This window comes from Pristiophorus japonicus, chromosome 1 (assembly GCF_044704955.1).
Source record: "Pristiophorus japonicus isolate sPriJap1 chromosome 1, sPriJap1.hap1, whole genome shotgun sequence".
NCBI lineage: Eukaryota > Metazoa > Chordata > Chondrichthyes > Pristiophoridae > Pristiophorus > Pristiophorus japonicus.
Genome location: NC_091977.1, coordinates 61,334,752 through 61,362,610, shown reverse-complemented (window position 1 = coordinate 61,362,610; position 27,859 = coordinate 61,334,752). Strand labels below are relative to the sequence as shown.

At 44.2% G+C, this 27,859-nt stretch overlaps 1 protein-coding gene across 1 annotated transcript in view; it reads left to right on the top strand.

Annotated features, from left to right (window-relative positions):
- The window catches only part of rest (RE1-silencing transcription factor), a 71,589-nt gene that overhangs the window by 32,263 nt on the left and 11,467 nt on the right, over window positions 1-27,859 (top strand). Inside the window, exon 3 of the mRNA XM_070880172.1 lies at window positions 17,380-17,463. Within this exon, the coding sequence (XP_070736273.1) occupies window positions 17,380-17,463 (84 nt within the window). The remainder of the gene's footprint in view (window positions 1-17,379; window positions 17,464-27,859) is intronic.

Here is a 27,859-nt window from a genome sequence, read left to right as displayed (position 1 = left end):
GGCTCGTTTGCCGTGGATGACTTCCGAGTAGAGCGCTTGCTTTGGGAGTCTCGTGTCTGGCATGCGAACTATGTGGCCTGCCCAGCGGAGCTGATCAAGTGTGGTCAGTGCTTCAATGTTGGGGATGTTGGCCTGGACAAGGACGCTAATGTTTGTGCATCTGCCTCCCAGGGGAATTGCAGGATCTTGCGGAGACATCGCTGGTGGTATTTCTCCAGCGACTTGAGGTGTCTACTGTACATGGTCCACGTCTGTGAGCCATACAGGAGGGCGGGTATTACTAAGGCCCTGTAGACCATGAGCTTGATGACAGTTTTGAGGGACTGATCTTCAAACATTCTTTTCCTCAGACGGCCGAAGGCTGCACTGGCGGCTGTGTTGGTTCTCATCATCAATGCCTGCTCTTGTTGATGGGAGGCTTCCGAGATAGGGGAAGTGGTCCACGTTGTCCAGGGCCACGCCATGGATCTTGATGTTTGGAGGGCAGTGTTGTGCGGCGAGGACAGGCTGGTGTACGACCTTTGTCTTACTAATGTTTAGCGTAAGGCCCATGCTTTCATACGCCTTGGTAAATACGTCGACTATGTCCTGGAGTTCAGCCTCTGTGTGTGCACAGACGCAGGCATCGTCCGCATACTGTAGCTCAATGACAGAGGTTGGAGTGGTCTTGGACCTGGCCTGGAGACGGCGAAGGTTGAACAGCTTCCCATTGGTTCTGTAGTTTAGCTCCATTCCAGCGGGGAACTCATCAACTGTGAGGTGGAGCATGGCAGCGAGGAAGATTGAGAAGAATACACAACCTCATCTCTCTCATCTGGAGGGAGGAGAGCATGCCGGGAGATCTTAGAGATGCAGTGATCGTGACCATCTTTTTTTTAAAAAAGAGGACAAATCTGACTGCGGCAACTACAGAGGAATCTCCCTGCTATCAACCACTGGGAAAGTCGTCGCGAGAGTCCTCCTCAATCATCTTCTTTCCGTGGCCGAGGAACTCCTCCCGGAGTCGCAGTGCGGATTTTGTCCCCCCCGGGGCACAACTGGCATGATCTTTGCAGCACAACAGCTGCAGGAAAAATGCAAGGAACAGCGCCAGCCCTTATACATGGCCTTCTTCGACCTTACAAAGGCCTTTGACACTGTCAACCGCGAGGGTCTGTGGAGCATCCTCCTTCGTTTCGGATGCCCCCAAAAGTACGTCACCATACTCCGCCTGCTCCACGACGACATGCAAACCGTGATCCTTACCAACGGATCCATCACAGACCCAATTCATGTCCAGACTGGGGCCAAGCAGGGCTGCGTCATCGCCCCAACCCTCTTCTCAATCTATTAATTCTGATTGTATCATGGACTGCTACCTCTGGGTCCCTACTTCTCCCCTTCGGTATCCCTTCTATCCTTTCCACGGTATGCAGTGCTCAGACTCCATATAGACAGGTCACCATCCCATAGGTACTGGCTCAGTGGTAGCAATGACATACATGGCTATCCACTTCCCTGAGCAAGGATCCCTGGGTCCCTGTGTGACCTGAAAGCTGTGTCATTGTCCAGGGTGTACTTTCTGGATTTCTAACTACCTTTACTTCTGGGAACTTGTTTCCTTCCGTAATGTAGCCTGCTATCTTCACCATGGTGTAATCTCGTGAGTAACGTCATAGGATTTCCTACTGTCTTGCTTCCTTTACCAAATTTGATCAATTCAGTATCTCCATTGTCCTTGTATCTCTCTGTAAATTATACCTCATCTTCAGTTCACCTCACCGAGAGGGCAAGTGTTTGTTTTGTGCCCAATGCAATTCCATCGTGCTATAGATGTCCAACTTTAAAGTGCCAAAATTATTTTTAAGAGAATGGAGTGAGTCATTTCCGACTACTTGTTTTTACTCGAGGAATAGCCAAAGATTTACAAGCCGCTGCCAATCTATAAAGGAACAAATATCACCTAATTGACATCAGGATGTGCTTGGCAAGTAAAAAGTATTGGCAAGTAAAATCAAGGAAAACGCAAAGATGTTTTATAAATACATTAAGAGCAAGAGGGTAACTGAAGAAAGAGTAGGGCCTATTAGAGACCATAAAGGTAATCTGTGTGTGGAGGTGGAAGGCGTGGGTATGGTTCTCAATGAAAACTTTGTGTCTATTTTCACAAAAGAGATGGACGATGCAGACATTGCAATCAGGGAGGAGGAGTATGAAATATTAGATGAAATAAACATAGTGAGAGAGGAAGTATTAAGGGGTTTAGCATCCTTGAAAGTGGATAACTCCCCAGGTCCGGATGAAATGTATCCCCGGCTGTTAAGAGAAGCAAGAGAGGAAATAGCAGAGGCTCTGACCATCATTTTCCAATCCTCTCTGGCTACAGGTGTGATGCTGGAGTACTGCTAACGTTGTACCATTGTTTAAAAAGGGAGAAAGGGATAGACCAAGTAATTATAGGCCAGTCAGCCTAACCTCGGTGGTATGAAAATTATTGGAAAAAATTCTGAGGGACAGGATACATCTTAATTTAGAAAGACACGGATTAATCAAGGACAGTTCATCATGGATGTGTTAAGGGAAGGTTGAATCTGACTAATTTGATTGAATTTTTTGAGGAGGTAACAAGGAGGGTCAATGATGGCATCAAACAAGAAATTAGGTATGCATGCAATAAAGGTACAGCAGTTATCATGGGCGACTTTAGTCTACATATAGATTGGGCTAACCAAGCTGGTAGCAATGCGGTGGAGGAGGATTTCCTGGAGTGTATTATGGATGGCTTTCTAGACCAATATGTCGAGGAACCAACAAGAGAGCTAGCCATCCTAGACTGGTGTTGTGTAATGAGAGAGAACTAATTAGCAGTCTTGTTGTGCGAGGCCCCTTGGGGAAGAGTGACCATAATATGGTAGAATTCTTTATTAAGATGGAGAGTACAATGTTAATTCAGAGACTAGGGTCCTGAACTTAAGGAAAGGTAACTTCAATGGTATGAGACGTGAATTGGCTAGGATAGACTGGCGAATGATACTTAAAAGGTTGACGGTAGATAGGCAATGGCAGACATTTAAAGATCATATGGATGAACTTCAACAATTGTTCATCCCTGTCTGGAGTAAAAATAAAACGGGGAAGGTAGTTCAACCATGGCTAACAGGGGAAATTAGGGATAGTGTTAAATCCAAGGAAGAGGCATATAAATTGGCCAGAAAAAGCAGCAAACCTGAGGACTGGGAGAAATTTAGAATTCAGCAGAGGAGGATAAAAGGTCTAATTAGGAGGGGGAAAATAGAGTATGAGAAGAAGCTTGCAGCGAACATAAAAACTGACTGCAAAAGCTTCTATAGATATGTGAAGAAAAAAAGATTAGTGAAGAATCAGGTGAATTTATAATGGGGAACAAAGAAATGGCAGACCAGTTGAACAAATACTTTGGATCTGGCTTCACTAAGGAAGACACAAATAACCTTCCAGGAAATAATAGGGGTTCGACGGTCTAGCGTAAAGGAGGAACTGAAGGAAATCCTTATTAGTCAGGAAATTGTGTTAGGGAAATTGATGGGATTGAAGGCCGATAAATCCCCAGGGCCTGATAGGCTGCATCCCAGAGTACTTAAGGAAGTGGCCCGAGAAATAGTGGATGCATTAGTGATCATTTTCCAACATTCTATTGACTCTGGATCAGTTCCTATGGACTGGTTCCTATGTAACACCACTTTTTAAAAAAGGAGGGAGAGAGAAAACAGGGAATTATAGACCGGTTAGCCTGACATCGGTGGTGGAGAAAATGTTGGAGTCAATTATTAAAGATGAAATAGCAGCGTATTTGAAAATCAGTGACAGGATCGGTCCAAGTCAGCATGGATTTATGAAAGGGAAATCATGCTTGACAAATCTTCTAGAATTTTTTGAGGAAGTAACTAGTAGAGTGGACAAGGGAGAACCAGTGAATGTGGTGTATTTGGACTTTCAAAAGGCTTTTGACAAGGTCCCACACAAGAGATTATTGTGCAAAATTAAAGCACATGCTATTGGAGGTAATGTATTGACATGGATAGAATACTGGTTGGCAGACAGGAAGCAGAGAGTCGGAATAAATGGGTCCTTTTCAGAATAGCAGGCAGTGACCAGTGGGGTGCCGCAGGGTTCTGTGCTGGGACCCCAGTTATTTACAATATTTAAATGAAGGAATTAAATATAATATCTCCAAGTTTGCAGATGACACTCAGCTGAGTGGCGATGTGAGCTGTGAGGAGGATACTAAAAGGCTGCAGGGTGACTTGGACAGGTTAGGTGAGTGGGCAGATGCATGGCAGATGCAGTATAATGTGGATAAGTGTGAGGTTATCCACTTTTTGGGCAAAAACAGGAAGACAGAATATTATCTGAATGGTGACAAATTAGGAAAAGTGGAGGTGCAACGAGATCTGGGTGTCATGGTACATCAGTCATTGAAGGTTGGCATGCAGGTATAGCAGGCGGTGAAGAAGGCAAATGGCATGTTGGCCTTCATAGCTAGAGGATTTGAGTATTGGAGCAGGGAGGTCTTACTACAGTTGCACAGAGCCTTGGCGAGACCACACCTAAAATATTGTGTTCAGTTTTGATCTCCTAATCTGAGGAAGAACGTTCTTGCTATTGAGGAAGTACAGCGAAGGTTTACCAGACTGATTCCCGGGTTGGCAGGACTGACATATGAGGAGAGACTGGATCGACTGGGCTTGTATCCACTGGAGTTTAGAAGAATGAGAGGGGATCTCATAGAAACATATAAAATTCTGACGTGATTGGACAGGTTAGAGGCAGGAAGAATGTTCCCGTTGCTGGGGAGTTCCAGAGCCAGGGGTCATAGTCTAAGGATAAGGGGTAAGCCATTTAGGACTGAGATGAGGAGAAACTTCTTCACTCAGAGAGTGGTTAACCTGTGGAATTCTCTACCACAGAAAGTTGTTGAGGCCAGTTCGTTAGATATATTCAAAAGGGAGTTAGATATGGCCCTTACGGCCAAAGGGATCAAGGGGTATCGAGAAAAAGCAGGAAAGGGGTACTGAGGTTGAATGGTCAGCCATGATCTTATTGAATGGTGGTGCAGGCTCGAAGGGCCGAATGGCCTGCTCCTTCACCTAATTTCTATGTTTCTATGTAGTGTATATGGATTTTAGCAAGGCTTTTGATAAGGTCAGACTGGTCACAAAAGTAAAAGCTCATGGGATCCAAGGGAAAGTGGTAAGTTAGATCCAAAATTGACTCAGAGGTAGGAAGGAAAGAGTGATGGGTGGTTTTGTGACTGTAAGGCTGTTTCCAATGGGGTTCTGCAGGACTCAGTACTAGGTCCCTTGCTTTTTGTGGAATATATCAATAATTTAGACTTGAATGTAGGGGATATGATTAAGAAGATTTCAAATGATACAAAAATTGGCCGTGTGGTTGATAATGAAGAAGAAAGCTATAGACTGCAGGAAGATATCAATGAACTGGTCAGATGGGCAGCATAGTGGTAAATGGAATTCAATCCAGAGGTGTGAGGTACAGGTATAACGTCCCTAAATCGGAAACCTCGGGACCGAGGCCATTCGATTCTTTGGGTTTTTCCGGATTTCGGAAAAGGAATCCGACGTCCTGAATCAGGAAACCCTTGGGTCGACTTTTGGATATTTCTGGATTTCGGAGAAGAAAATACGACGTCTCGAATCCGGAAACCTCATGGACGATTTTCGGGTATTTCTGGATTTCGGAGACAATCCGACGTCCCGAATCCGGAAACCCTTGAGCCGACTTTTGTGAATTTCCGGATTTCAGACCATTACATCCGACGGCCCGAATCCGGCAACCTTGAGGCCGGGCCGCGCTGGTTTGCATATTTTTTTGGATTCATGTTTGGAAATAGGTACGTACAGCTTAAAAGTCCGTTTTTTGGGAAATATTTCCGGATTCTGGACAACGACTCTTGCAATCTGCACAATGTCCGGTTTTCGGACAATTCTGGTTTTTAGAAATCCAGATTTCGGACGTTCTACCTGTAATCCATTTGGGGAGGGCTAACAAGACAAGGGAATACACAATAAATAGTAGGACACTTAAGAAGTGTAGAGGAACAGATGGACCTTGGAGTGCATGTTCACAGATCCCTGAAGGTAGCAGGACAGGTAGATAAGGTGGTTAAGAAGGCATACGGGGGATACTTGCCCTTAATAGCCAAAACATAGAATATAAGAGCAGAGAGGTTATGCTTGAACTGTATGAAACACTAGTTAGGCCACAGCTAGAGTACTGCGTCACCACATTACAGGAAAGATGTGATTGCACTCAAGAGGATACAGAGGAGATTTATGAAGATGTTGCCTGTATTGGATAATTTTAGCTATGAGGAAAAATGCATATTGGATAGGCTGGGGTTGTATTTCTTTGAAACGGAGGCGGCTGAGGGGAGATATAGTTGATATGTGTAAAATTATGAGGGGCCTAGATTGAGCGGATAGGAAGAAACTCTTTCCCTCAGCAGACAACCCCAGTGAATGGAGACTGGAGCACCAGCTCTAAATACTGGTTTGATGTCCAGCCAGAATACTTGACCTTTCCGTGTCTGATATTGGCCAGTTGAACTGCCGATCACACTTGCCACCACCCTCGTAGGTGTGGGCACCCTGGCAGTTAGCCCCTGCTGCATTCAAATGAATAGGGCCATTCCAATATGCTAAATATGAATGACACTGGAATGACTTAACCCATCCCATTGTCTCCAACTGACCTAGCATGTGATTAGCACCATCATGGACAGATACTTTGTCTGGATCTAATCTGCATTCTCTGAAGCTGATATGTTAGGTGGATTTAATCCTTTGTGAGTTGAATATAATTAAATAGCACAATAATATAAATTATTATAAAATCTGCCCTAGAACAAATCGTCAAAAATCTCAAAATATAATCATCGATATCCTTGACCTAGGGCCACAGCTTCTGCTGGACTTAACTGGTATTAAATCAATGCTCATGTTCCGGCCTGCTGTTTCTTATCCTTTATGTTTTAGTCTAAAAATATTGGAGGTTGGTGATGCATGATTTGATGTGAAACATAGAAAAATAGGTGCAGGAGTAGGCCATTCGGCCCTTCTAGCCTGCACTGCCATTCAATGAGTTCATGGCTGAACATGCAACTTCAGTACCTGCTTCCTGTTTTCTCGCCATACCCCTTGATCCCCCTAGTAGTAAGGACTACATCTAATTCCTTTTTGAATATATTTACTGAATTGGCCTCAACAACTTTCTGTGGCAGAGAATTCCACAGATTCACCAATCTCTGGGTGAAGAAGTTTCTCCTCATCTCGTTCCTAAATGGCTTACCCCTTATCCTTAGACTGTGACCCCTGGTTCTGGACTTCCCCAACATTGGGAACATTCTTCCTGCATCTAACCTGTCTAAATCCATCAGAATTTTAAACGTTTCTATGTGGTCCCCTCTCATTCTTCTGAACTCCAGTGAATACAAGCCCAGTTGATCCAATCTTTCTTGATAGGTCAGTCCCGTCATCCCGGGAATCAGTCTGGTGAACCTTCACTGCACTCCCTCAATAGCAAGAATGTCCTTCCTCAGGTTAGGAGACCAAAACTGTACACAATACTCCAGGTGTGGCCTCACCAAGGCCATGTATAACTGTAGCAACACCTCCCTGCCCCTGTACTCAAATCCCCTCGCTATGAAGGCCAACATGCCATTTGCTTTCTTAACCGTCTGCTGTATCTGCATGCCAACCTTCAATGACTGATGTACCATGACACCCAGGTCGCGTTGCTCCTCTCCTTTTCCTAATCTGTCACCATTCAGATAATAGTCTGTCTCTCTGTTTTTACCACCAAAGTGGATAACCTCACATTTATCCACATTATACTTCATCTGCCATGCATTTGCCCACTCACCTAACCTATCCAAGTCACCCTGCAGCCTCATAGCATCCTCCTCACAGCTCACACTGCCACCCAACTTAGTATCATCCGCAAATTTGGAGATACCACATTTAATCCCCTTGTCTAAATCATTAATGTACAGTGTAAACAGCTGAGGCCCCAGCACAGAACCTTGCGGTACCCCACTAGTCACTGCCTGCCATTTTGAAAAGTACCCATTTACTCCTACTCTTTGCTTCCTGTCTGACAACCAGTTCTCAATCCATGTCAGCACACTACCCCCAATCCCATGTGCTTTAACTTTGCACATTAATCTCTTGTGTGGGACCTTGTCGAAAGCCTTCTGAAAGTCCAAACATACCACATCAACTGGTTCTCCCTTGTCCACTCTACTGGAAACATCCTCAAAAAATTCCAGAAGATTTGTCAAGCATGATTTCCCTTTCACAAATCCATGCTGACTTGGACCTATTATGTCACCTCTTTCCAAATGCGCTGCTATGACATCCTTAATAATTGATTCCATCATTTTACCCACTACTGAGGTCAGGCTGACCGGTCTATAATTCCCTGTTTTCTCTCTCCCTCCTTTTTTTAAAAAGTGGGGTTACATTGGCTACCCTCCAATCGATAGGAACTGATCCAGAGTCAATGGAATGTTGGAAAATGACTGTTAATGCATCTGCTATTTCCAAGGCCACCTCCTTAAGTACTCTGGGATGCAGTCCATCAGGCCCTGGGGATTTATCGGCCTTCAATCCCATCAATTTCCCCAACACAACTTCCCGACTAATAAGGATTTCCCTCAGTTCCTCCTCCTTACTAGACCCTCTGACCCCTTTTATATCCGGAAGGTTGTTTGTGTCCTCCTTAGTGAATACCGAACCAAAGTACTTGTTCAATTGGTCTGCCATTTCTTTGTTCCCTGTTATGACTTCCCCTGATTCTGACTGCAGGGGACCTACATTTGTCTTTACTAACCTTTTTCTCTTTACATATCTATAGAAACTTTTGCAATCCGTCTTAATGTTCCGTGCAAGCTTCTTCTCGTACTCCACTTTCCCTGCCCTAATCAAACCCTTTGTCCTCCTCTGCTGAGTTCTAAATTTCTCCCAGTCCCCGGGTTCGCTGCTATTTCTGGCCAATTTGTATGCCGCTTCCTTGGCTTTAATACTATCCCTGATTTCCCTTGATAGGCACGGTTGAGCCACCTTCCCTTTTTTATTTTTACGCCAGACAGGAATGTACAATTGTTGTATTTCATCCATGCGGTCTCTAAATGTCTGCCATTGCCCATCCACAGTCAACCCCTTTAAGTATCATTCGCCAATCAATCCTAGCCAATTCACGCCTCATACCTTCAAAGTTAGCCTTCTTTAAGTTCTGGACCATGGTCTCTGAATTAACTGTTTCATTCTCCATCCTAATGCAGAATTCCACCATATTATGGTCACTCTTCCCCAAGGGGCCTCTCACAACGAGATTGCTAATTAATCCTCTCATTACACAACACCCAGTCTAAGATGGCCACCCCCCTAGTTGGTTCCTCGACATATTGGTCTGGAAAACCATCCCTTATGCACTCCAGGAAATCCTCCTCCACCATATTGCTTCCAGTTTTGCTTGCCCAATCTATGTGCATATTAAAGTCACCCATTATAACTGCTGCACCTTTATTGCATGCAACCCTAATTTCCTGTTTGATGCTCTCCCCAACATCACTACTACTGTTTTGGAGGTCTGTACACAACTCCCACTAACATTTTTTGCCCTTTGGTGTTCTGCAGCTCTACCCATATAGATTCCACATCATCCAAGCTAATGTCCTTCCTAACTATTGCATTAATCTCCTCTTTAACCAGCAATGCTACCCCACCTCCTTTTCCTTTTATTCTATCCTTTCTGAATGTTGAATACCCCTGTATGTTGAGTTCCCAGCCCTGATCATCCTGGAGCCACGTATCCGTAATCCCAATCACATCATATTTGTTAACATCTATTTGCACAGTTAATTCATCCACCTTATTACGGATACTCCTTGCATTAAGACACAAAGCCTTCAGGCTTGTTTTTTTAACATCCTTTGTCCTTTCAGAATTTTGCTGTACAGTGGCCCTTTTTGTTCTTTGCCTTGGGTTTCTCTGCCCTCCACTTTTCCTCATCTCCTTTCTGTCTTTTGCTTTTGTCTCCTTTTTGGTTCCCTCCGTCTCCCTGCATTGGTTCCCATCCCCCTGCCATATTAGTTTAACTTCTCCCCAACAGCACTAGCAAACACTCCCCCGAGGACATTGGTTCCGGTCCTGCCCAGGTGCAGACCGTCCGGTTTGTACTGGTCCCACCTCCCCCAGAACCGGTTCCAATGCCCCAGGAATTTGAATCCCTCCCTGCTGCACCACTGCTCGAGCCACGTATTCATCTGCGCTATCCTGCGATTCCTACTCTGACTAGCACGTGGCACTGGTAGCAATCCTGAGATTACTACTTTTGAGGTCCTACTTTTGAATTTAGTTCCTAGCTCCTTAAATTCGTTTTGTAGGACCTCATCCCTTTTTTTTTACCTATGTCGTTGGTACCAATGTGCACCACGACAACTGGCTGTTCTCCCTCCCTTTTTAGAATGTCCTGCACCCGCTCCGAGACATCCTTGACCCTTGCACCAGGGAGGCAACATACCATCCTGGAGTCTCTGTTGCGGCTGCAGAAACGCCTGTCTATTCCCCTCACAATTGAATCCCCTATCACTATCGCTCTCCCACTCTTTTTCCTGCCCTCCTGTGCAACAGAGCCAGCCACGGTGCCATGAACTTGGCTGCTACTGCCCTCCCCTGATAAGTCATCCCCCCCAACAGTACTCAAAGCAGTGTATCTGTTTTGCAGGGGGATGACCCCAGGGGACCCCTGCACTACCTTCCTTGCACTATTCTTCCTGCTGGTCTTCCATTCCCTATCTGGCTGTGGACCCTTCTTCTGCGGTAAGACCAACTCGCTACACGTGCTACTCACGTCGTTCTCAGCATCGTGGATGCTCCAGAGTGAATCCACCCTCAGCTCCAATTCCGCAACGCGGTCTGTCAGGAGCTGGAGGCGGATACACTTCCCGCACACGTCGTCGTCAGGGACACCGGAAGTGTCCCTGAGTTCCCACATGGTACAGGAGGAGCATATCACGTGACCGAGCTCTCCTGTCATGACTTAACCCTTAGCTTAACTTAAATTGGCAACAACAATGCTAAAGTTTACTCACTGTTATAGGAGAAAAAAGAAAAACTACTCACCAATCACCAGCCAATCACTTACCCCCTTGGCTGTGACGTCACCTTTCTGTTTCTTTCTATTTCTTTTTTTGCCTTCTCCCTGTAGCTGCACAAGTACGCCTCACCAACGAACTCCATACGCTGCTCCCGGTCTCACTGGCCTTTATAGGCCTCTCACCGACCCCGGAACTCCCGCCTCTCCACGCACCCCCTCGACGCTGCTCCCGGTCTCACTGGCCTTTATAGGCCTCTCGCCGACCCCGGAACTCCCGCCTCTCCACGCACCCCCTCGACGCTGCTCCCGGTCTCACTGGCCATTATAGGCCTCTCGCCGACCCCGGAACTCCCGCCTCTCTCACGCACCTCCTCCGTGCTTTCCTTAAAGACTGATTCATCAGAGAATTTAGATAACGATGCTTGTTAAACCATGGGTTTGTTCATCCACCCTCCACCCTGAAGTTGATTCTCAGATGACTGTGACACAAGTAAACTGGAGTATGATGTTTCCTAGAAATTCTTGCAGAGACTGTTGGTGATTTAACATCCTGTTTTTAAGTGCTTTAAACTGTACAGACCGAAAATGTCCCAGGTTCAGTCACCTAATCTGTGCTGAGTTAGCTGATCGCGGACAAAGCAACAGTAAGAGTGTTACAGTTAACATAGGCATCCTTAGTTAGAGAGGAAAACATACACCAGGGTTCCCACTTCTCTATCACTCGTCTATTAATGCCTCAATTTTAAAATTCTCATCCTTGTGTTCAAATCCCTCCACGATCTCGCCCCTCCCTTTCTCTCTGACCTCCTCCAGCCTTGCAACTCTCCAAGAACTCTGTGTTCCTCCAACTCTGGTGCATCCCACACTTCCTTTGCCCCACCATTGGTGGCCGTGCCTTCAACTGTCCAGGCCTTAAGCTCTGGAATTCCCTCCCTAAACCTCTCCACCCGTTTCCTACTTAAAGACCTTTCTTAAAACTTACCTGTTTGTGCAAGCTTTTGGTCACCTGTCCCAATGTCTCCTTCTTTGGCTGTGTCAATTTTTATCATTTTATGCTCCTGTGAAGCTCCTTGGGGCGGTTTCCTACATTAAGTGGGCTATATAAATGTAGATTGTATATCTGGTGCAAAACCATTTCTCATCTACTCTTCCAACCTTAAGTTCAATTACATAGACCTACTTTTAGGATGTTGAGTTATTTCCTAGTACAGAAGTCATTCCTATATGTCAACTCTTTCAGGAATCACTGAGAAATGTACAACCGGAATAAAAAGGGCCCAATGTCCATCTAGTACTTTGTATAGAGTTTAGCTATTTGGAGAGTCAAGCGGAGGAAGGAAACTGACTCGGGTTTCCTGAAATTAAGTATAAAGCAGAGTACAAAGAAAATGAAACAGGGAGCCCTGAAAACAGAGGAGACCAGGCAAGCTTCCAGCTCCAGCATCGAGTCGAAACCTGCAAAATGATTTGGGCGTGTAACTCGTCGTTTGTGATTGAATGAGATCCATTCTAAAGAGGTCTTGAAGTGACTGCCAAAAAGGCTTATCTTTGTTCTGTTTTCCTCTTGTCCCCTTTTAATCAGAGGTCAGAAAACAGTTCAAAAGAATCTCTGGAAGAAGATACAGATAATAGTGCACACTGTTGGAAAGGTCAATACCCCTGAAAGTGAATTTTGTTTGGAATTACCAGAATTACTACATGCATTTGATGTAATAAAATGCCCCAAAGTATTCCCCCTAGGAGAGTACAGATAAAACTGGAATTGGTAGCGGATATTTATTTGATTAAGGTTTAGAGGGAGCTATGAGACAAGGAAAGCGTTCAAGGATGTTGTGATTGCAAAGTCTTGATATCAACCAGTGATTTGCATCACGTCAGGGTCTGTTGTTGACTAAGAGATTATTGTTATGATTAGTGAACAACTTGATTATCGTTGTATCATGTGACTACCGGAATGGTGGCAAATGAACTCGATGGTCAGTGGTCTTTTTTCGTCTTGTAATTCCTAGCATGCTTACTCTCTGTGGAAGAAGCATGCAAGGTATCCGGATATTCACAACTCATGAAAATGAAGTTAAATTATGGATATTCATCCGAGCAAACTTATGAACCTATTTAGGGACCATGTGTCAGAGATAGGTGTGGGAGCAACCACATTTTAGACCAGCCATTGCTTGGGTATCCTAGCCGTAGAGGATTTCAAGGAAGCTCTGATAGTAATGAACACAGAGGGTGACAACTGGTAAGGGACTGTCTGATTGTAAATGAGCCTAATGATCTCATCCCAGTAAAACAAACTTGCCTGTGTTTCGTTCCCTAGAGGCACGAGAGTTAATTTCAGACCTTTGAATGCGAAGGCTGATAACGTAAAGGGGGAAACCTATTAATCTGTGAGGGAGGGGATGGGGTGAGAGCAGAAATACGGGGAATGGGATGACACGGTCGAGGGCCCTGTCAACCACCGTGGAGGGGATTCCTCAGTAAAGGAAAAAGGAAGACATGAAAAGCACGGATGTGGAAGGTGGCATCGTTGGAACAGATGCGACAGACGGTGAAAGTGGTGGAATGGAATTGAGTCCTTGCTGAAAGCGGGGTTGGGAGGAAGTGTAATCAAGGTAGCTGTGGGAGTATGTGCGCTTATAGTAGATATGGGTAGACAGCCTATCCCTAAAAATGGAGATAGAGAAGTTGAGGAAGGGAAGGGGAGAGTCTGACATGGGCCATGTGAAGGTTGGGGCGAGATGGAAATTGTAAGCAAAGTTGATGAAATTTTCCAGGGATATGGAGCGCCTGCCAGAGGCATTGCTTCGAGAGGGCGGTCGGTCAAAGTGGCACAAGCTTTTGAGCATCCTGCAAAGGTTGCATCCAAGAGAAGGGCCAGACATGGCTCCCTAATTTAAAAGACTGTTACATTACAAAAAATGGTTTGATTGTTCTCAATAACTACAAATGGTTGCCTGAAAAAGTTAAACTATACTTCGACAAATTCGTACAGGAAATCCAAAAAACCTTAACAAGACCCTGAAACTAGAAACTGAGAAACATATTCTAATTACAAAGAGTATCCATCATCATCATCGTCATCATCATCATCATCATAGGCAGTCCCTTGAAACGAGGATGACTTGTTTTCACGCTAAAGAAGGATCAGTTCACAGGTGTTCCAATGAAGGACCTAAAATTCCAGATCCCGAACTACATCCCGAAGGGTGGAAGATGCCTGTGTGTGGATTTTTTTAATGTGTGGTGGCCGTTGCACACCAGCCACCACATGGGCTTGACAGAGCTAGGTCTTGGTCCAGTGGCAAGGATTACCCAAGATGATTGGAGACCTGCTCTGCTGCACGGATCTAGCGCGCACATATCGCAGTGTGGGCTAGCTCATGCTGCCCCTGGCCCCAAACTCACTCCTCTCCTGGGCCCTGATCACGTCCTTCCACAGTCTCTTGCTGCTCTTTCGCCCCGACCTTGCCACTCCTGCTGTATCTGCCCAAGCTCCAGTCACCGACTGTCGTAGCTCGCAATACAAAGAGAATTAAGGCAATGTTAATCATTCTTTAAAAATTTGAACAAGTATTTACAACAGTGAATCTTGAATGAACATTAATCAATGTTCCTTTACTTTACTTTAGCAGATGTTACAACATTGGCAAACGTTGACAAATTTAAATAAAGATTTATTCTCTTTGAATGAAAAAGTGTTTACATTAGCAGCATTAACATTTCAAAAACAAGGTTGTTTTCAGGCAAGTGAGACATGAGTGACAGTCACAATCTTCCAGCCAGGCAGCTTTCCCCCTGGCCCCCCCCACCTTTCCCATAATAGAAGAGAAAGGTGAGACAGTAATTAAATTCCCCCTACTCCCTCAAGGCTCCCCATTTGTTCTCTGCATCTAGGTACGGCACCGGTACCCAGTTGAGGAGAGCTGGATGATTGACTTTTTCTTGGCAGTGGGCTGAAGGTAGGGGTGAGGTTCTACTCCCATGAAAGAGCAGAGGTATGTGGCTCTGCCTTTTTATTGACCCCTCATCTAGCAGTTCATTGGGGACAATTTGCATGATAAAGCCAGAGACTACATTCTCTAGCTCCTCCAGAAGCTATTCGCTCTCCCCCTCCTCGTCTACAGTAGCTGCCTTCCAACATCTTAAATGACCTGTGGGAAGAAGAAACACTATTAGAATGATTGCCTTTGTCAGTGTTGAGTTGCCCCATGGAGGTGATATCACGGATGGGGGAAGGCTGGCCCCTGTGCTGGAGCATTGAGAGAACAAGCAGACAGCTACACAACTGAGGTTGGACTCTTCACATCACCCCCACCTCATTCTCCACTGCAGCACAGAGGTGAGTCATAAAGCGAAGATTTGGGATCCCCCCCTGCCAAACACTCTTTGCCCTATCCTGGGTGTTGTATGCCCATTTTGCCTTGCAAATAGAGAACAGTTAAGTTTGCAGTTGTTTGATTGGGACAATTGAAGGTGCTATTGGTCTTTTCGGGGGGGTTCTCTTTCTGCGGACTATGGATGGAGCACTGTGTCTCTGCCACTTTCATCCACACACTCCTCCTGACCGTATGCGACGCTGGGATTTAGGGAAGCTGAGGAGCCGGTCCTGCTTTCCCTCTATCTCGTCCATGAGGGCCTGCAGTTGAAGGATTTGTTCCTGGCATCCTTCTGTTGTGAATCAGTCATCGGTGAAAAGGTGCTATTTCTCCAATGATGTCTCCACAAGATACTGCAAATCCCCTGGGTGGATAAACGCACCAACGTCAGTGTTCTTGATCAGGCCAACATCCCCAGCATCGAAGCACTGACCACATTCGACCAACTCCGTTGGGCGGGCCACATTGCCCGACATAAGACTCTCAAAGCAAGCGCTCTACTCGGAACTCCTACACGGCAGGCGGGCCCCAGGTGGGCAGAGGAAACGTTTCAAGGACACCCTCAAAGCCTCCTTGATAAAGTGCGTTGTCCCCACCGACACCTGGGAATCTCTGGCCAAAGACCACCCTAAGTGGGGGAAGAACATCTGGGAGGGCGCTGAGCACCTCGAGTCTCGTCACCAAGAACATGCAGAAAACAAGCGCAGGCAGCGGAAGGAGCGTGTGGCAAACCAGACTCCCCACCCACCCTATCCTTCAACGACTGTCCCATCTGTGACAGGGACTGATTCCCGTATTGGACTGTACAGCCACCTGAGAACTCATTTTTAGAGTGGAAGCAAGTCTTCCTTGATTTCGAGAGACTGCCTATGATGATGTGAGAAGGAAAAGATTTAAAACAATAGAGACTCTGTACGGAGCAATTTAAATTAATTAATTAAAAACCTTTATGACAGAGTGCTGTGTGTTACTTGCACACTCCAACTTCACCGTCAAGGTTTAAAAAAAAAACTTTCACTTTTATACTCCTTCACCCTAACACCTTGAGGTACCATTGGTCATGTTACCAATTATGTTCAAACCGTATTGTCCCTTTATGCTGATTTATGCCCATTTTACGTTTGGGCATTTGTTGATGAGTTTGGCAGAAAATTTGAGTGTAACTTGACATCAGCAGAATGGGCATGGGAAAGCAAGAGGACAAATTTTAAAAAGTTTTATTCAAGTAAAGTTTATATTGAATGTGCATTTTTAACCAGATCCCAGGGCACTAGTTCTCCCGGTGTCCTGGCCAATATTTATCCCTCAACATATTGTCACCAAAAACATTGCTGTTTGTGGGACCTTGCTGTGTGAAAATTGGCGGCCGTGTTTCCTACATTACAAAAATGACTTCACTTCAAAAGTACTTAATTGGCCGTGAAGCGCTTTGGGACATCCTGAGGTTGTGAAAGGTAGTATAAGACTGCATCTGTATAGTAGTTTCCGGAGTTCTCTTCATCTAAAATTCTGTATTTAGTAGTCCAAATTTTGATTGGAGTTGGTTTTTGGCATATCTGGAGAGGCAAGTTAATTACAGTGACATTGGAATGTGTCACACGAAGGAGTAGCTTATCACCCTGTTGATGAAACAATGCAGCATGTGCTTCAGAAGGTTCTATTTGTGTAAACCGGCTGTCTGCGATTTTTATTATCTCTCACACTGGAGTGAGAAATACAAGCCCAAATAGAAGCGAATTGTCCAAGCTCTGAGGGCTGGGTTGCTAGGGTTCCCAGAGCATAGTTTTGGCAGCTCCGTGTGAAGTTTTCAACTTCTAAGATACAGTAGCATCCTCTTTTTACTATAAGTGTACTTGTTTCACAGGTGAACGGCCTTACAAGTGCCCACAGTGTCCTTACTCAAGTTCTCAGAAAACTCATCTGACCAGGCACATGCGTACACATTCAGGTTAGTATAATGAGTGCTGAGTGAGTCGTGTTTTGTTGTAATTTCAGATGAATTAATTGAAGCACAATAATTGTATCTGTTTGAAAGGAGCTATCAATTCAGAGAATGTGGGTTTCAGACTGCCATCGCAGTTTTAGAATTTGAATTCTGTTTTTTTTAAATCTGAAAATAAAAGGTTGGTATAAGTAAAAGTGACCATCAAGCTATTAGATTGTCATAAAAATGCAACTGGTTCACTAATGTCCTTTAGCGAAGGAAACCTGACTGCCTGGTCCAGCCTGTACATCACTCCAGTCCCACATCAATATGGTTGACTCTTAACTGCCCTCTGAAGTTGCCCAGCATGTATCAAAACCACTACCAGGAAGAAAGCTGATCCATCACCTTTTTGAACTAGGATGGGCAATAAATGCTGGCCTTGCCAGTGATGCCCACATCTCGAGAATGATTTTTTTAATTAAGTGTGCTCTACTCCCCAGAAATAGATTTACTAACATTTTACTTGGTGTCACATATGTTCAACTTAAATTCAACCTTCAGCTGTGAGTTACCAGAAAATGTTCCTGATTTCTTTTCCTCACCACCCTCAAAGCCTGTTACTCTTGAAAGCACTTTTGCTGCAGTATGTATCCTTACTATGTGTAATCCTAGACAATGAGTCAGCAAACATTTCGACCTTCAAATGTATCACAGGCGAGTCCTGTCCTCCTCCTGATGTCCACATATGTATGGATTCCGATGTAGTTCTTGATTGGGAGCAAGAGCTCTCTGGCTGATTTTCTCTCCCTATCTGATGGGATCAGCTAATTTTCCACAGACTGGGATTAATCCTGGACCGTTTGCTTTTTATGGCTTCAGCTACATTGTACAGTGCCTTTAACCAACAGACCCTTGATCATTTATAAAATATAATTTGCTTGCGCTTAGCTTATTTATAATGTAATTGAATGTAATACTTCAAACTGATTTTTTTTCAGAAATTAGCCTATTTTATTTTTAAAACCTTTTCTTAAAAGAAACTGAAGTGAGTAGAGCAATTTAAATACAACATTCACTGACCTCGTATATGTTTCAATGCATTCATGTGATTTTCCTAAAAAGTGATTTGCTTTTGGTCTTTTTTAAGGGTGCAAACTCTTTTTCAAATGATTTTCTCAGCAACAGTCTTCCTTTGGAATGCATCACTGAGCTGCTCACTGCTTTCAGTTATACAACCACAACTGGAATGTCAATTTTTCTCTCTCTAAAATTGTGAACTATTTCAACTGGCTGCATTGTTCCATTGTTGGTATGGTAAATGTTGCAAGTAGCTGGCCTTAGGTTGAAGGTATAACATTTCTGCCATTTATTGCAACTACTGAAGTCAAGGGTGTGATGTTTGGATATTATCTAACTTCAATCACATTTTAGATTTTTTTGAGTTTTATTTTGTGTTTCAAAAAGTACCATTTTGAATATGAATTGTCAGCATGCTTGTTGGTTCAACTGGATAAGCCAATTATCCCTGGTGCCCTGGAATGAGGAAGGGGAACAAAAGCCATGAACCGCTTCCTGATTACTCTTCAGTGGTCCCCACTGGAAGTGCACATGAGGACAGGATTGGGGATTCTGTCTCACCCTTGGTTGGATAACCAGCTGACACTCGCACATAAAAGGATGGCAACTCAAGCGAGCTGCTGGAAATGCAGCTGGCAACTGTGAAACTGCAAAGGGTCAGTGCCTTTGAGTGATGATATTGGCAGAAAAATGGAAAAAATTGAAAGTTTACGAATTGTAAAAAGCTCATTACTCCTCATTCATTCAACTTCCACATGCAAATGGAATAAAGCTATCATCAAGTGATCGAGAGAACCACATGTTGCTATGAAAGTCCAGATAAACTTCACACTTAAAGCTTACAGTGTTAAGTAGAAATATTTTGTCTATAGGTGGACGATAATGACTACAGCTCCGTAGAGTATGATATATCTGCCATTTTCACCTATTTATAACATTTGTTGTGTTGAGGGCTATTACCTGGTTCATTGAGGACTTGTGTGGCAGTCGTGGTGGGAAATTTATAGCTTTTAAATATTCGGTGGTGATCAGGAAAAGTACATGGAAAATACAATATTTTGAAAGGTTTACCACACCTACCTGGGACTTGAGCCTTATTTTGTACCAGTTTGTTTTAAATCACTTTGATTTCTACTGACCTTCCAGTTCTTTCTTTTAAGATTGTTCTACGTCTGCTTAATGCAGCTTCGTTCTAATTAACTATGCTCTGATAGAAGGACCCATCATATTTACAAAAGAACATAGAAATAGGAGCAGGAGTAGGCCATTTGACCCCTCGAGCCTGCTTCGCCACTTAATAAGATCGTGGTTGATCTGATCATGGACTCGGCTCCAATTTTCTGCCTGCTTCCCATAACCCTTTATTCCCTTATTGCTCAAAAATCTGTCTATCGCCGCCTTAAGTATATTCAATGACCCAGCCTCCATAGCTCTTTGGAGCAGAGAATTCTACAGATTTACAACCCTCTGAGAGAAGCAATTCCTCCTCATCTCAGTTTTAAATGGGCAGCCTCTTATTCTGAGAATATGTCCCCTCGTTTTAGTTTCCCCTATGAGTGGAAATATCCTCTCTACATCCACCTTGTCGAGCCTCCTCATTATCTTATGGCCTAGAAATCCTGGTCGGCTGCTTCCTGCGGGCAATCGACTAAAAAAGAGAAAAAAGATGCGTTCTTTCCTGAACCTGCTGCGCCCACCAGAGATCCCGGTCCTGAGGCCTCCACTCACTGCGCTTTGGAGCCCATGCACGTCAGGATGTCCGTAGAGCTGGAGCTGCAGTCACATGGCTCTAGGCAAGCCAATCAAGTTAAAATATTTTCTCATTCATAATAATGGGAACTCTGTAAGTTGGAGTTCCCATTATTGTGATTGAGAAACCCCACCCCCCCCCACAAACACCCAAAACACTAATTTAAAAAATAGAAAAAATACACCACATTTTTAACATTAATTTAAATTAGTTATGTCTTATAAAAAAATATATATTCTGATTTTTTAAAAAGTTTTTTTAATTATGGTTTAAAATAAACTTACCGTAGTGGGCAGGGTTTTAACAATAAAATGTGTTTTTTAAAAATGTTTTATTTTATGTTTTTGTGTGTTTTAAAACTCTTACACCTGTAAAAGTAGGCTATGCGCCTGCTTTTATCAGGCGCAAGAGTTTTTAGGACATTTGCTGGGACAGGTATGGGTAAATATCACAATCTTGCCCATGCAAATGTCCTTATTCCCGAGATGCGGAGGATCTATCATAACTGTGAACAAAGAAATGGCAGACCAATTGAACAAGTACTTTGGTTCGGTATTCACTAAGGAGGACACAAACAACCTTCCGGATATAAAAGGGGTCAGAGGGTCTAGTAAGAAGGAGGAACTGAGTGAAATCCTTATTAGTCGGGAAATTGTGTTGGGGAATTTGATGGGATTGAAGGATGATAAATCCCCAGGGCCTGATGGACTGCATCCCAGAGTACTTAAGGAGGTGGCCTTGGAAATAGCGGATGCATTGACAGTCATTTTCCAAAATTCCGTAGACTCTGGATCAGTTCCTATGGAGTGGAGGGTAGCCAATGTAACCCCACTTTTTAAAAAAGGAGGGAGAGAGAAAACAGGGAATTATAGACCGGTCAGACTGACATCGGTAGTGGGTAAAATGATGGAATCAATTATTAAGGATGCCATAGAGCGCATTTGGAAAGAGGTGACATGATAGGTCCAAGTCAGCATGGATTTGTGAAAGGGAAATCATGCTTGACAAATCTTCTGGAATTTTTTGAGGATGTTTCCAGTAGAGTGGACAAGGGGGAGCCAGTTGATGTGGTGAATTTGGACTTTCAGAAGGCTTTCGACAAGGTCCCACACAAGAGATTAATGTGCAAAGTTAAAGCACATGGGATTGGGGGTAGTGTGCTGACGTGGATTGAGAACTGGTTGGCAGACAGGAAGCAAAGAGTAGGAGTAAATGGGTACTTTTCAGAATGTCAGACAGTGACTAGTGGGGTACCACAAGGTTCTGTGCTGGGGCCCCAGCTGTTTACATTGTAGATTAATGATTTGGACGAGGGGATTAAATGTAGTATCTCCAAATTTGCGGATGACACTAAGTTGGGTGGCAGTGTGAGCTGTGAGGAGGATGCTATGAGGCTGCAGAGTGACTTGGATAGGTGAGTGGGCAAATGCATGGCAGATGAAGTATAATGTGGATAAATGTGAGGTTATCCACTTTGGTGGTAAAAACATAGAGATAGACTATTATCTGAATGGTGACAGATTAGGAAAAGGGGAGGTGCAACGAGACCTGGGTGTCATGGTACATCGGTCATTGAAAGTTAGCATGCAGGTACAGCAGGCGGTTAAGAAAGCAAATGGCATGTTGGCCTTCATAGCAAGGGGATTTGAGTACAGGGGCAGGGAGGTGTTACTACAGTTGTATAGGGCCTTGGTGAGGCTACACCTGGAGTATTGTGTACAGTTTTTGTCTCCTAACTTGAGGAAGGACATTCTTGCTATTGAGGGAGTGCAGCGAAGGTTCACCAGACTGATTCCCGGGATGGCGGGACTGACATATCAAGAAAGACTGGATCAACTGAGCTTGTATTCACTGGAGTTCAGAAGAATGAGAGGGGATCTCATAGAAACGTTTAAAATTCTGATGGGTTTAGACAGGTTAGGTGCAGGAAGAATGTTCCCAATGTTGGGGAAGTCCAAAACCAGGGGTCACAGTCGAAGGATAAGGGGTAAGCCATTTAGGACCGAGATGAGGAGAAACTTCTTCACCCAGAGAATGGTGAACCTGTGGAATTCTCTACCACAGAAAGTTGTTGAGGCCAATTCACTAAATATATTCAAAAAAGAGTTAGATGTAGTCCTTACTACTAGGGGGATTAAGGGGTATGGCGAGAAAGCAGGAATGGGGTACTAAAGTTGCATGTTCAGCCATGAACTCATTGAATGGCGGTGCAGGCTCGAAGGTCCGAATGGCCTACTCCTGCACCTATTTTCTATGTTTCTATATCAAGCTAGAGCTGAAAACCAGCTTTTGTGATGCATTCCTGGGTCTGTATACACTTAGTACGGACCCGGGGAGGTCGCAATTTCTGGGCCAACATGTGTTGATAAGATCACCTCTCATTCTTCTGAACTCCAATGAGTATATTCCCAACCTGCTCAACCTAGTTTCATAAGCCAACCCCCTCATCTCCAGAATCAACCCAGTGAATCTTCGCTGAGCAGCCTCCAAAACAAGTATATCCTTCCTTAAATACGGAGACCAAAACTGCACGCAGCACTCTAGGTGTGGCCTCACCAATACCCTGTACAGTTGTAGTAGGACTTCTCTGCCTTTATACTCCATCCCACTTACAATAAAGACCAACATTCCATTTGCCTTCCTGATTACTTGATTAGTACCTGTATACTATTTGTGTTTCATGCACAAAGACCCCCAGGTCCCTCTGTACTGCAGCACTTTGCAATTTTTCTCCATTTAAACTACAATTTGCTTTTCTATTTTTTTCTGCCAAAGTGGATAACCTCACATTTTCCCACATTATACTCCATCTGTCAAATTTTTGCCCACTCACTTAGCCCGCAGATTTTTTGTGTCCTCCTCACAATTTGCTTTCCTACCCATCTTTGTATCATCAGCAAACTTGGCTACATTACACTCAGTCCCTTTATCCAAGTCATTAATATAGATTGTAAATAGTTGAGGCCCCAGGACCAATCCCTGCGGCACCAAACTAGTTACTGTTGCCAAACGGAAAATGACCCATTTATCCCGACTCTCTGTTTTCTGTTAGAAACATAAAAAATAGATGCAGGAGCAGGCCATTCGGCCCTTTTGAGCCTACACCACCATTCAATATGATCATGGCTGAACATGCAACTTCAGTACCCGACTCCTGCCTTCTCTCCATACCCCCTGATCCCTTTAGCCGTAAGGGCTACATCTAACTCCCTTTTGAATATATCTAACAAACTGGACTCAACAACTTTCTGTGGTAGAGAATTCCACAGGTTCACAATTCTTTGGGTGAAAAAGTTTCTCCTCATCTCGGTCCCATATGACTTATCCCTTTTCCTTAGACTGTGACCCCAATTCTGGACTTCCCCAACATCGGGAACATTCTTCCTGCATCTAACTTGTCCAATCCCATTAGAATTTTATATGCTTCTATGAGATCCCCTCTCATTCTTCTAAATTCCAGTGAATATAAACCTAGTCGATCCAGTCTTTCTTGATATGTCAGTCCTGCCATCCCGGGACTCAGTCTGGTGAACCTTCGCTGCACTTCCTCAATAGCAAGAATGTTCTTCCTCAGATTAAGAGACGAAAACTGCACACAATACTCAAGGTGCAGTCTCACCAAGGCCCTGTACAACTGCAGCAAGACCTCCCTGCTCCTATACTCAAATCCTCTCGCTATGAAGGCCAACATGCCATTTGCTTTCTTTACTACCTGCTGTACCTGCATGCCTACTTTCAATGACTGATGTACCATGACACCCAGGTCTCGTTGCACCTCCCCTTTTCCTAATCTGTCACCATTTAGATAATAATCTGCCTTCCTGTTTTTGCCACTAAAGTGGATAACCTCACACTTATCCACATTATACTGCATCTGCCATGCATTTGCCCACTCACCTAACCTGTTCAAGTCACCCTGCAGCCTCTTAGCATCCTCCTCACAGCTCTCACTGCCACCCAGCTTAGTGTCATCTGCAAACTTGGTGATTACATTCAATTCCTTCGTCCAAATTAATATATATTGTAAATAGCTGGGGTCCCAGCACTGAACCTTGCGGTACCCCACTAGTCACTGCCTGCCATTCTGAAAACGCTCCGTTTATTCCTACTCTTTCCATCCTGTCTGCCAACCAGTTCTCTATCCACGTCAATACATTACCCCCAATCCCATGTGCCTTAATTTTTCACACTAATCTCTTGTGTAGGACCTTGTCAAAAGTCTTTTGACTGTCCAAATACACCACATCCACTGGTTCTCCCTTCTCCACTCTACCAGTTGCATCCTCAAAAAATTCTAGATTTGTCAAGCATGATTTCCCTTTCATAAATCCATGCTGACTTGGACCGATCCTGTCACTGCTTTCCAAATGCGCTGCTATTTCATCTTTAATAATTGATTCCAGCATTTTCCCCACTACCGATGTCAGGCTAACCGGTCTATAATTCCCTGTTTTCTCTCTCCTATTTTAAAAAGTGGGGTTACATTAGTTACCCTCCAATCCATAGGAACCGATCCAGAGTCGATAGACTGTTGAAAAATGACCACCAATGCTATCTACTATTTCGAGGGCCGCTTCCTTAAGTACTCTGGGATGCAGTCTATCAGGCCCTGGGGATTTCAATCCCTTCAATTTCCCTAACACCATTTCCTGACTAAAAGATTTCCCTCCGTTCCCTCGGTTCCTCCTTCTCACTCGACCCTCGGTCCCCTAGTATTTTCAGGAGGTTATTCGTGACTTCCTCAGTGAAGACAGAACGAAAGTATTTGTTCAGTTGGTTCCCCATTATGAATTCACATGATTCTGACTGCAAGGGATCTACATTAGTCTTCACTAATCTTTTTCTCTTCACATATCTGTAGAAGCTTTTGCAGTCAGTTTTTATGTTCCCTGCAAGCTTACTCTCATATTCTATTTTCCCCCTACTAATTAAACCCTTAGTCCTCCTCTGCTGAATTCTAAATTTCTCCCAGTCCTCAGGTTTGCTGCTTTTTCTGGCCAATTTATTTGCCTCTTCCTTTGATTTAACACTATCCCTAATTTTCCTTGTTAGCCATGGTTGAGCCACCTTCCCCGTTTTGTTTTTACTCCAGACAGGGATGTACAATTGTTGAAATTCATCCATGTGATCTTTAAATGTCTGCTATTGCCTATCTGCCGTCAACCCTTTAAGTATCATTTGCCAGTCTATCCTAGCCAATTCACATCTCATACCATCGAAGTTACTTTTCTTTAAGTTCAGCACCCTAGTCTCTGAATTAACATTGTCACTCTCCCATCTTAATAAAGAATTCTACCATATTATGGTCACTCTTCCCCAAGGGCCCTCGCACGACAAGATTGCTAATTAATCCTCTCTCATTACACAAGCCCCAGTCTAGGGTGGCCTGCTCTCTAGTTGGTTCCTCGACATATTGGTCTAGAAAACCATCCCTTATGCACTCCAGGATATCCTCCTCCACAGTGTTGCTACCAGTTTGGTTAGCCCAATCTATATGTAGATTAAAGTCACCCATGATAACTGCTGTACCTTTATTGCACACATCCCTAATTTCCTGTTTGATGCCATCCCCAACCTCACTATTACTGTTTGGTAGTCTGTACATAACTTCCACTAATGTTTTCTGCCCTTTGGTGTTTTGCAGCTCTACCTATATGAGTTAGCCAATCCTCTATCCATGCTAATATATTGCCCCCAACCCCGTGAACTTTTATCTTGTGCAGTAACCTTTTATGTGGCACCTTATCGAATGCCTTCTGGAAATCCAAATACACCACATCCACTGGTTCCCCCTTATCCACCCTGCTCGTTACATCCTCAAAGAACTCCAGCAAATTTTTCAAACATTATTTCCCTTTTATAAAACAATACTGACTCTCCTTGACTGAATTATGCTTTTCTAAATGTCCTGCTACTGCTTCCTTAATAATGGACTTAATATTTGGCATGTGGATGGAGAAATTGAAGACCATGTTTGCAGTTCACGCCTAAAATGTTATGCATTTGTTTCACAAGAAATGGGGATGCTGAAAATGTTATGTAAGTTTCTCTCATTTTAATTGGTATTCACATGGCCTTGGCTTTCTATACTGGTAGGGGCTTCCTCATTTGAATGATTTCGAGGACGAACAAAAAAGAATGTTAGGTTACCTACCACATTCTTGTGATCTTCCACCTTTCTTTGAAAATCATTCAACCGTCTGATATAACGCTCTATTGTTGACTTGGTGCAAGTTCATTTGCTCTGCTGCTAACAGTTTCCTTTCAAGAGTTGAGGTCCAGTTCCCGAACTAGGCTTTTGTTCTGAGTACTTCAGCTCACATCAGAACTCATTTGCCCCTTACCAGTCTAGAGTAAAAAGCAAAGCGAAATAAGATTAAGGGCCCAAGTTTCCACACGATAAAAAACGGGCGCCCCTCCGAGCTGGGTGCCCGTTTTTCGCGCCTAAAACGGCGCCGGAAAAAAAACTCGCAATTCTGGAGCGTTCTGCAGCTCCTTGTCTTTAGGGGGGCGGAGCCTACACTCGCGCCGATTTTGTAAGTGGGAGGGGGCGGGTACTATTTAAATTAGTTTTTTTTCCTGCCGGCAATGCTGTGCATTGGAGCGTTCGCGCACGCACAGTGTGAAGGAAACATTGGCACTCGGCCATTTTTGTAGTTCTTTGTAGTTGTTTAATTTTTGAAAATTTTTTAATAAAAGCACATTGCCATCAGCACTTGCAGCCTTCTCACTGTCTCCTTCCCTCCTCCCCCGTGGGAAGAACGGGCCCCCCCCCCCCCCCGGTGGGAAGAACGGACACCTCCTTCCCCCCCCACCCCCACGGGAAGAACGGGCGCCTCCTCCTCCCTTCCCCCCCCCCCCCCCCGCGGGAAGAACGGACGCCCCCCCCCCTCCCCCGCAGGAAGAACGGGCGCCTCCTCCTCCCCCCCCCCCCCCCCCCCGCGCGGGAAGAACGGGCGCCTCAGGCTGACTGCAGCATTCTCCGTGCCTGGAGCACTTTCACACAGGTAGGAAGATGGTTTATTTAATCTTTTCTTGCTTATAAATGTTTATTCAGGTTGGATTTATTTGTAGAATATTTGTAGAAGTTTAAATAAGGATTTATTGTAGAATTTAATGACTTCCCTTCCCCCCCCCCACCTCGTTCTGGACGCCTAATTTGTAACCTGCGCCTGATTTTTTAATGTGTAGAACAGGTTTTTTCAGTTCTACAAAAATCTTCACTTGCTCCATTCTAAGTTAGTTTGGAGTACGTTTTCACTGTGGAAACTTTGAAATCAGGCGTCAGTGGCCGGACACGCCCCCTTTTGAAGAAAAAATTCTGTTCCAAAGTAGAACTGTTCTACCTGACTAGAACTGCAGAAAAAAAAATGTGGAGAATTGCGATTTCTAAGATAGTCCGTTCTCCACCAGTTGCTCCTAAAAATCAGGCGCAAATCATGTGGAAACTTGGGCCCTATGTGTCTGCAGTATTCATTAATACTGGCTGGTTAAATGGATAACATTTTAGTTTTTAGTATTACAGCCCTAGATAGGATGGGATGGGAAAGAATGTAGATAGTGACTTCAGGAATCTTTTGATAACTGCTG